The sequence below is a fragment of the Anser cygnoides genome, chromosome 1 (assembly GCF_040182565.1).
Source record: "Anser cygnoides isolate HZ-2024a breed goose chromosome 1, Taihu_goose_T2T_genome, whole genome shotgun sequence".
In the NCBI taxonomy this organism is placed as follows: Eukaryota; Metazoa; Chordata; class Aves; order Anseriformes; family Anatidae; genus Anser; species Anser cygnoides.
Window position 1 is genome coordinate 191,417,724 of NC_089873.1, and position 10,376 is coordinate 191,428,099.

Here is a 10,376-nt window from a genome sequence, read left to right on the forward strand (position 1 = left end):
GGCTTTCAGTGGAAGAATTGTAGATGGTTGTCCAGCCCACGTGCTGAGGTCAGGCCTTGGCAGTGGAGTCTCGTTGGCAGTGGTGATGGCACCAGGCTGGGTGCAGTGCCTGGCGAAATCGCAGGTTGCCCATTCCCATCTGCTTTCTAAAGCCTCTTAAGAGTGAGCAGGAAATGCCACCAGGCTCCACTCAGATGTGTCTTAGGAGCCTTCCCTTTAGTGTACCGTTGGGCTCCTACTCTAGGGAAGGAGCAGTAATGATTCCCAAAAGCTTTGTCTCAGAGGGTTTGTTGGCAATGACATATTTTCCAGGCAAACTTTTTCCAAGTCTCCATCCAAACTACGTCTTTCCTTTTTTTTGTTCTGACTTTATAAAAGTAGCATCTCCTTTAGACAAGATCTGTGAATACCTGTGGTGTTTTACCCTGCCAGACAGCTGAATGCCACCACAACCGCTCTCTCACTCCCCCTCCTCAAAAGAAAAGGGAGAGAAGAAGGTATGATGGAAAGGAAAAGGCTCAAGAGCTGAGATAGGGATAATTCAATTAAAGAGCAAGCAAAAAAAGCAAGCAAAGGCCATGAGGAAACAAAGAGGAAAAAAAACCTTGTAATTTTCTGCTTCCCATCCATGAGCGATGCTTGGCCACGTCCTGGGAAGCAGGGCCTCAACACACAGTGGTGATTTGGGAGGACAGACGTTTTCATAATAAAAGCTCCCCTTCTCCCTCCCCTTTCCCAGCTTCTGTGGCTGAGTGTGACACCACACGGTGTGGAATATCCCCCTGGTTGCTTTAGGTCAGCTGCCCTGGCCGTGTCCCCTCCCCACCTCTCGCCCACCGCCAGCCTGGGGCTCTGGCGGGTTGCAGGGAGTCTTGGTGCTGTGCCAGCCCTGCTCAGCGATGGACACAACCCTGGTGGAATATCAGGGTTGTTCTAGCTACAAGTGCAGAGCACAGCACTGTTTGGGCTGCTGCAGGGAAGGTTAACTCCATCCCAGCCAGAGCCAGCACATACCTGAGGCTGCCCTTGAGCCCCCTGACACCTCCTTACACGACTTGCCTCTGTCACCTGTGTCCCCAGAGCCTGGGAGGAGGACAGGAAGGGTGATGCTCTCCCACTTGCTCAGGTGCCCTCATCCCTGGCTGTCCCTAAGGAATGCCTCATACAATCCCTCTAGTGCTGTTTCACTCCTGTAATTCAGAATGACCAGCAGCGTTCAGTTGTCCTGTGTCTCTGCACGCTCTTAAAATCAGAGCTGAATCCCGCTCTCGCTAAGCACTGCTCTGGCAGAGCTCCCCCCGAAATGCACAGAGCTTTGCCTGGACGAGGATTGCTGGGCTTGGCCCAGATTTCCTAGGCTAGCAAAGAAAATCCCTCTTCCCTTGACAGAATACGGTGATTGCATAGGGTAAACCCGAACGCAGAGCGTATGGTTTGCACCTTATTAATCAATGGAGAAAAAGCACCTGACAGCTGAGGTTCGTTTCACAGTATGGGGGCTGGCAAATAATAAATAATAATAATGTGTTCATGCTGAGGGCTCTAATCCCACCATTTATTCTCCACTAGCAGACACCTTCTTCCTCTCGCTTTTCTCCTGGTGCATTTTGATTTGAAAAACAACAGGGTAGCTACTTGAGATGCTTTTTAAACTCCGTTTCCTCTTACCTTGCATGTGTTTGAAATATACGTTCTGTATATTTTTAAAAGACAGCTACAGATTTGTTGAATATCAAGTGGAGTTGCAACCTTTTAAAATCAATTGAAGAAAAAGAAATTGGAATAATTAGCTTAGAATCAATGCCGTGGCATCGAGCTGTGTTTTCTACATGGAAACACCCATAAATTAGCGTCTGGGAGGACAGAGATGGGACCATTTGTTAGGAATCCCTCTTGGGTCCTTCAGAAAACATGGGCATAGTTTATCAGCAGGGAAATGAATGATTTCTGTAAGCATTACTCAGAGCATTCAAGATTTAAAGCAGCTTTCATTTTCCCAGGGTAAGTGGAAGAGGGTTCCCTGAGAAGTCAAAGCTGAGTTAGCATTTACGGTTTAATTGGTAAATGTGAAGTGTGGCATCATTAAGTCTCCTTAGAAACAGTGCAGAGTCCAGTGTTGGGCCAGAGAAAGGATTTGGCTGGCCAGGTAATTCCCTAACGTTGATTCTTGTTTTGTCAGAGAGATTTTGGTATCTAAGACGCAACACCACCTAAAAGAGATTTAAAAAAAAAAAAAGTTAATTTTCATTTTAGTGGATTTGAATCTGGCCATTTTTCTCCCAAGGCAAACAATATGATGGCAAAAGTCATCTTATACTTGGGACTGTACTAAACTGCAGTACCACTGCGTGTATGGAGTAAGGAAATGCCCAGGAAGGAAAGGTTTCTGCCAGGCTGCCGGTGAGAAAACATGTTTGTTTAGCAAGCCCGTGGCGGTTCTGCTGTATCAGAGGAGTGCAAGGAGTAGGAGCCCTCTAAAAGAAATCCCTGAAGTGCCTAAAACTGTACAGAGTCCTTCAATGAGCAGATTTTCTGGAATAAAGAGTGTTGTGGTCCCTCTCTGGTCCTGATCTTGGAAGCGAGTGAGTTGTTGGGATGGCACGGTGTACTCCGCGTGTTCAGGACATACGCCGAGAGACAGTTTCTCTAATCCAGCATTGCACGGACCAGAACAGTCATTGTAGGGAACAGAAATTGATCCTGTTAAATTAGAAACCTGATGGACACTAGATTCTGATCTACTAATAGAGTATCAAAGCTTTAAAAAAAAAAAAAAAAAGGATGCTTTTAAAATTCAGTAGGTTGCCCGATAATATCTGGTACCAGTGAAACCTTAGATTTGATGAGAATGGGAATCTCCTCTTAACGAATGAGCCCCACTGACAGATATTTGTAAGTGCTCCTTTTCTCCACTAATAGAAAGGCTCCGAGTACAAAGCTTCTTCCTTCTTTAAGGGCCGGGAGCGGGTCGTGCCCAGAAAGCCCCCAAGAAGCGTGCTCCTTCCTCGGGCTGGAACAATGAGGGCCTTGTTCCCTGGGCAGGCTCCTAGGTGTGGTTTTAAAACCCGAGTTGGGGGAAAAGTTCAGCCTTCCGAAAAAGTTCCCTGGTAACTGGCAGATGGAAACTTTCATTGTTTTCGGATGGGGTCTGAAAACAGTGGAAATGGAGAAGCTGCTTGGGGAGCCTGGGTAGGACCTGAGCGGTCCCAGCGTGTTCCGATCCTGCGAGGCACAGGCAGCTGCCTGAGCAGCCTGAAGCTCCAGCTTAATCATAATACAAATAAAAAGGCATAATATGAAATCATCTTCCTGCTTTGAGATCAACACTAAAAGTTTTCAACATGCTGCCAAATGTCGAGCTTTGACTGAAGAGAGGCAACGTGCAGGTCTGGGGGTCGCAGCCTTTCCCATGATGTATGCACAAAACTCTCACTGCGGGTATTTCAGAGTGGATCAAGAACGTGAGAACGCCTCTGCTGTTGTTAACCATTGGTCATCTTAATGTAGCAAAAAAAATCAGGCTAAGGTGTTTTCTGCCAAATGATCTAAGTACAGCAAAGCCACTGTGATGCAGAGCAGGTTATGGGGCGCGGCTGTCAGTCTTTTAGGGCTTAAATTGGTGAAAGACTACGAGACTGACTTTCCATGGAGAATTTTGCCAAAAAAGCTAACAGCATACTGGCCCCTAGAGTGGAACAAGCCCACTGGAGGTATTGGTTTAGGTGTGAATCCCACCCTTTTTTAAATGAAAGCCTGTTTTGTAAATATTTCCTTTGCAGTTATCCAGCATGCACATACTTTTTTCCAGAAGTGTTTGCATTTTCTGAATATATTTTGTGAACCTTCAGCTAGAGGCAAGAAAACCCAACCTGTTCCTCTGCAGCCGTATGTATATTGGCAGGGAATTGCTCATGGAAAATAAAACGAAATGCCGGCATCAGTCTTGCAATGGGATCAAAGTTCCTACAGGGCTGCAATCACTCCAGGAGGGAAATGTGACTGCAGTTAGTTCTGGGTGATGCATTTCTGTCGGAATCTCCTCCATCTATGGGTGAAGGTTTCCTGCTGTGCTGTGGGTCAGGTCAGCTAACTGCTAGTGTGCCCTTCTGCTACGGGAGTGCACGTTCTGCCTCGTGAGTTCAAATGGACAGCAAAGAGCCTGCCTTCAGAGGTGACGTACCTCATTCTGTGGGAGAGGAGAAGACCCTCGCGATTATCGGAGCAAGGCTCGTCCCCAGTGCTGTGGGACTCTATTCCAGCCAACTCCCCTTGTGCCATGCTCCAGCCTTATCCCACTTGAGTACCTGATCTAGGGAGAATATGCCTTGAGCCTGTTAAGGGAGGAGGACTCCTGAAAGACAGGTCTTTGGGTAGTACTTGGGATGTCTGTCCTGCCTTGTCTGGTGCTGCACCTTTCTGCCCGGGGTAGATTTGGGGCAGGATTTCAGAATTCACGAGCTCCCACTCCCAGAGCTGCTTGGGGGAGATGGCACGTTCCCCACCCGTGAGCCATGGTGTCATTCTTAGGTTCTCCCCAGCAGAATTCACACCAACTAGCTCTTTCCTACTAAAAAGCCTTACCAAGGTTTGCATAGCCTGTGGTTTTCCTTTTTCTCCATATTTTGAAGCTATTCAAATCTCCCCTTCTCTTCCATTCTGATTACCCTTTTTTTTTGTGACAAACGCCTTTCCTTGGTGTCACAGAGACTATTCTCCTTTGCTCTGGTTTTCTGTTCAGAATTTTTCTGTAGGCTCATGTCTGGTTTAAATATTGCGTGGTGTTTCGCCATCTTAGCCCGTTAGCTGTTGTGGTGTTTTGCAGATGATGTCAGAAATGTCATTGACCTTGCCCACAGTACTTTGAAAGAATTCAGACACATTGCTCTTTTCATCTAAGTAATTTGTAGGGAGACCTAAGGACTGTGTTAGCTAGCAGGATTAACTTGTGGAAGGCAAAGACCTCTGGTGTATGTTGAAGTTTATTCTATTCAAGACGTAGGTGACTGGCCAAGAGAATCGAGGGTTTCTCGGTGCAACTTGTCAGATGACACCTGGAAACTTGTACAAAAAACAAATCCTGAATGGAGTTAAGACATAACTCAGATCCAGTTGTAGCGTGGATGTTTCCATGTTCCTCCAGGCCAACTGCTGATACCAAGCAGACCACAGAGTCAACCAAAAATGCAAATCTCTATCTGTGTGTTAAGTCCTTAAAGCTCTGCCGCCGTGGGAGTTAACCTGGTGTCCAAAATCTATCTGAAGTTTATTAGCTGGGTTAGCTCAGATGGAAGAGTCAACCACGTACACTAATGTGGCCTGGGGAGGGGAGCAGGAAGAGCTGGCAGCTGTCCTTCCAGTGCCATGTGGGCACCGCTGTAAATGACAGAAGTGCAGCACAGAAATGAAGATCATTGAGGTCTGTCATGTAACCAGTGATGCCTAGAGGTGTTCCTAAAAACAGGCTGTGCCTTTGAGCTGAACTCCAGTGATTTTTTTTCTTCTTCCTTTGCTTTTTCAGATGGGTATGCGTTTTCCCAGGAAGAACACGGTGTTGTCTCCCAGTCAGAAGTTGTTCGATCCTACGATACAACCAAAAGGAGAACAGAAATAGAATAAATGGTTCCTCACTTGATGGGTAGTGGGAATAATGGGATTTGGATCGATGCATCCACTCTTAATGCATTCTTGACTAGGGCTGGCAACAGCAGCCAAAACACCAGAGAACTCATTTCTGTGGCCTTAGCCAACAAGTTTCTGTATTCTCCCTGCAAACCTTGAATATTTATTGTGGGGGGAAATCATCGTTTGAATTCAGTTGCAAAGCTCTGCCTAAAGTTTTGTTTATGTTGTTACGAAGCATTTGACTGTGCTCTGTGAGGTGTGAAATTAAAAACAATGTTTTACCACTATTTAAAGCATCAGCATAAGGTTGTTCTGGGAGAAAAGTAGAAAATTTATGTTCCATGAGAAATCAGCCTTTGCTTAATTGGAACGGGGTGCTGAGACTTCCTGTTTGGTTACATCCAGACCAGGAGCACGTGGCTGCATGCAGACCTTATTCCCCGTAACATTCACTGATTACGAGATTTTCATTTAAATTTTTAACAGACAATTTGGCATACATTTTATTTATTGCAGTGGAAACACAATCTGTAGCTAAAAATGCTTATTTGCCTTCTCAGGACAGAATAACACAATAGCAATGAATTACACAGAATCCTTCCTGCCCTCTTACAAGACTTATTAGGGCTCTATCTTAGCTTTCTGAAAACCGATTAATAGCTTACCCCCAAAGCCAGGATGTGAAAGTTGGAGGGCTTGCCAGGGCAGCTGCATTGAGTGTACAGCGTTCTGCACAAAAGTGAACTCAAATAGGTAACTCCGCAGCTTGTATTTGGCTGTGCTCTTCAAATTTAGCCTGGGATTTCCCTCCGTTATCCCATTCCCATTGTAACAATAGAACAAAACAGAACAGAAAAGCTTTTCACGTCGCTAGGAAGAAGAGCATGTGCATCCACACAGCAGCCTACTGCTGCCATCCCAGAGGGGCATTCCTCTTGGACCCGGTAGGATGGGCTGGCAGGGGAAAGTCAGGAAAGGTTCACACACATGTGCCTGCACACACAGAGCTGGTCATTGTGAAGAGGAGACGGGCTGTTTGTTTGCTCAGCCAGAGCAGTCTCTTTTCTAGATCAGATCCATCGACAGGCTTCTGATGCTTCCACTTTGGAGCCCGGGAAGGAATGCTGGCTTCACTGACTCACTGGGAGTGGGGCAAGCGTGCTGCTGCATATATTGGAATTATGGAAAAAAAAAAGAGAAAACAGGGGCATAAGTTAAAGCTGAAAGAGCCCTTAGAAAGCTTACACTGTCCTCCAGACAAGTTCTATTAATTTTAGTTGCCAAGCCACGTTTCTGAATAGCATAAAGTAAATAGTGCTGTGTTTTAGCCAGGTTTCATGGTTAATGTATGTACTACATCTGTGCGTTTAAAAAGTTGGCGCTGTGTTTTGCCCTATTGACCATCATCCAGAACTTTTGTTGATTTAAATATATCCGAAATCAATTTGAATGTGAGTATTTATGCTTAGCAAGGAGAGAGGGAAAAACAAAAACAAACCAAAACCAGCCTGGCCCACTGGCTTCATCTTCCTGAAGGGCTGTAAGTAAATGCCAGCGCTCACGTGTGGCAGTTCAATCCCCAGTGCCACCCAGAGTCCCCAGCCACGTTTAAAAGCACCAGGCAGGATGGCTCAGAGGGAAAAGTCGTCACCTTCTTTCTGCGCTGCTAATGAGACAAATGTGCAATAAAGGAAAATCACAAATAATTTTGCCGTAGGCATGAATGTCAAGGGGCCAAGTGTGTGTGTGTGTGTGTGTGTATAATTTTCTGGGAGGTGACTTTTGTTTAAAGGCGGGAATACTTGGGGAGAGAATAAATAAGGGGAGGCTAAACCTGATCCCAGGAGCTTTTAAATCTTAATCCTGATCTAACCTTTTAAACAGTCTCTTTTATTTGGAAACAAAATCTATTTAGGAAATGCATGGTGTCCTCAAAACTGCTAACTGCTTCTTCCTTTTGTAACACCACAAGTAAAATTAACTTCCCACTGAGACAAAGTGAGATCAGCTTAGTCTTTGTACTCTAAGCCACACACTAAACATTGGTATGTAAACAATTTGGAGGCTTTTCATGAAGGTACTGGAGGAAAAAGAAAAAAAAAAGAAACTTTTTAAAACCTCTGAATAATGAAGAAGGGCAAATAAATGTATTGAGCAGAGAACAGAAAGGAGCCTGGAGTCTTTTCTGTTCTTAACTTAGTGCAACAAAAGTTTTACAGAGCATAATGAGAGGTGCTGGGGAGGAGCAGCTGTCACCTGACGTGATTTATTTTATTAGTGCAGACTATGGGCTGTATCATTTTGACCTCTCTGTAAATTGAGGTCAGTGAGTGTCACAAACACAACCCCTCCCTCGAGTGAATGGTGGCTTAGGCCGAGGTACGTGTGTTGGGTGTCAGCTCGATGCAAATTGCACATGGGGTTTGTCACACGGCTCTACAGTATGTGACACCGGGGCTGGGGGGGCAGGCTTTATCGGCACTGTACGGCCTGAGTCCCTATCTGACTTAATCCTGCGGAGCCCACCCAGGTCAGGACCCGGCATTCTTCTTGTTCTTTGGAGTCATTACGGGAATTAATCCGTTGTAATTTGCTGTAGCCTGCCTGTTGGAGTTGCTGGCCATCGTGAGCAATGATGAGGTGTATTCCGGTGTCGTGTCAGCAGAAGGAGAGGGGCAGCTGTGCTGTATCACCAGAATGCCTTGTTCATTAACGCAACTTCGTGTAACAGTGACCTCTGAAAGCACTTCATGGAAGCGTTATCAACTAGGCAGGGTATCGGAGCAGAAGGAATGGGAGCTTTCTGCTTGACTGTCCAGCTTTAACTACCTGGGGCTAATCAGAAAACAGTTTATTTGGCAGCTCTCTGCGCTGACCGCAGAGGTGAGGCTTTGTTTTGGTTTGCTGTTTTTTTTTCAGTATTCAGGAAGAAGTGGTGATTTTCCAAATTAAATCTGGGTCTGGTTGCTCCGTTTTGTAACACCATAACCGTTATTTGCGTAGAGGCTACTGTGCCTTCAGCAATCGCCTAGTACCAAATTGGAGGCGCTGAGCAGGAGTCGGAGCTGAGCACTGCTGAGAGACCTGTTGTCATTTGTTTTTCCTCGACAGGGCTTCGGGTCTTGCTGTAGGGAGCTGGCATGGGAGCGCCATAATAGCTTATAGTCAGGGAGAAATGGCAAATAACCAATAACAGTATCTGAGTCAAAGTAAGCTGTTAATGCATCTAAAATTGTGTGCGGAGTTAGCGTGAGCTGTATGGGCTGTAAATTAAGATAACAGTCAAGCCTCACTAATCTGCACTTCGCTAGACCACGCGCTTCCTGGTGCCTGCCAGAAGTGTGCAGGCTCTCCCTGCCTCGGCCAGCAGCTAACAGCAGATGCTGCAGGGAAGGCTCCTGTTACTCAGGCTGCGTTATTTTTGCAGCATGCACTCAAGTTGTGTTTGCTGGGAGACGATCAATGCTCATAAATAAAGAAGAGAAAGCTCAGACGGACCAGAAGAAGTGAGACGTGGGGACTGCGACGTGGTCAGAGCAACTTGGCCTCTGTGGGCAACCCCAGGGCTTTGGGAGAGGCACGTGGTGCCCATGCCACCCCTGTCCTGCAGGCTTATTTTGTCCATTTAGGCTAATGCACCCAATCTATGGTTTTGCGTCGCCTCCAGTCATCGGTGCAGCGATGCCCAATTTACGTTCTCCCATGGTTTTATAAATAACAGCTCCTTGTCATTTTTAAATACTCCAGCAGCTGTGCTGCTGTTACGCCTCGCAGCTCAGGTTTGAAGTGGAGCAGCCCTTGAGCAGGCATTCACCTCCAAGAAGCGCTTTGGATTTGTCAGATTTCTACCTAGTGTTAAGGCACTGAGGATATTTTACCCCGGTTTTGGATCATTGCACTGTATCAATGCCTTAAACTCCAGCCGGTTTGCAGGGTGAGTTCTTTGTCTCTTGCTGAGCCTCACGATACTCAGAGATGATATGAAATATAGTGATGGATATTTTCAATTACAGTGTCTTGGAGGAGCATTTGGCTGTGCCCACGCCGTGCCTGATGGATCCGCCTGGCAGTTTGCTTCTGAAACATGGCACTGAGGATGTGTGTGTTGTGCAGTCTCCACACAGTTGGCCTCAGGCTGCCCAAAAGCTTTTCTCACCTTCCAGGACAGACCCTTGTACTCATCCGTGTCTGTGCTGCAGCTCAGCACCTCCTCGAGGACCCAGCCCCTGCTCCCTGCCCTGCTCCCGTGGGGTCCCCTGGGCACGGCTCGGGGCTGTCCTGCAGGCAGCCCTTACGGGCACAGCCAAAGCACTTATCAAAAACGGAGAGTTTTGGATTCAAATCCAAGTGTTGTCCCAAACCCTAAGTTGTAATTGTCACTGTGGGTAGCGTAGGGGTGTTTAAGGGGTGAAGGCTCAACAAGTCACGAAGCTGATGACTGGATTTGTACACAGCCCATGTACAGGGGAAAAAATCCTGTTGGAATACAGTTAAAGATGCTTTTCCCCACTTTCTGTAGCATAGGTGAAAGGCTCAGTGCTTTGCTTGGTGAAACCATATGCATTGATTAGTTTTGTGGGGCTGGGACAAGTCATCTCAGTTTGATTACAGCGTTAACATAACCCTCTTCACGTTTTATTTGTACTGCTCCTGTAATACTGCTGACACTGTCAGAACTGAACAGCTCTAGGAGGCAGAGCTCAGTGCCTCTTACCTGAGAGCTTCATTAGCCTCCAAACCCCCCCCGAGAGCCT

General features: G+C 46.5%; 1 protein-coding gene across 10 annotated transcripts in view; it reads left to right on the top strand.

Moving 5' to 3' along the window:
* Positions 1–5,909, top strand: part of ATP8A2 (ATPase phospholipid transporting 8A2) — a 330,601-nt gene extending 324,692 nt beyond the window's left edge. For all 10 annotated transcript variants that reach the window (XM_066989757.1, XM_066989758.1, XM_048072745.2 and 7 more), the window contains one exon: positions 5,519–5,909. In XM_066989757.1, coding sequence (XP_066845858.1) covers positions 5,519–5,616 — 98 coding nt within the window. In that variant the 3' untranslated portion in view covers positions 5,617–5,909. The remainder of the gene's footprint in view (positions 1–5,518) is intronic.
* The last annotated feature ends 4,467 nt before the right edge of the window (positions 5,910–10,376 follow it).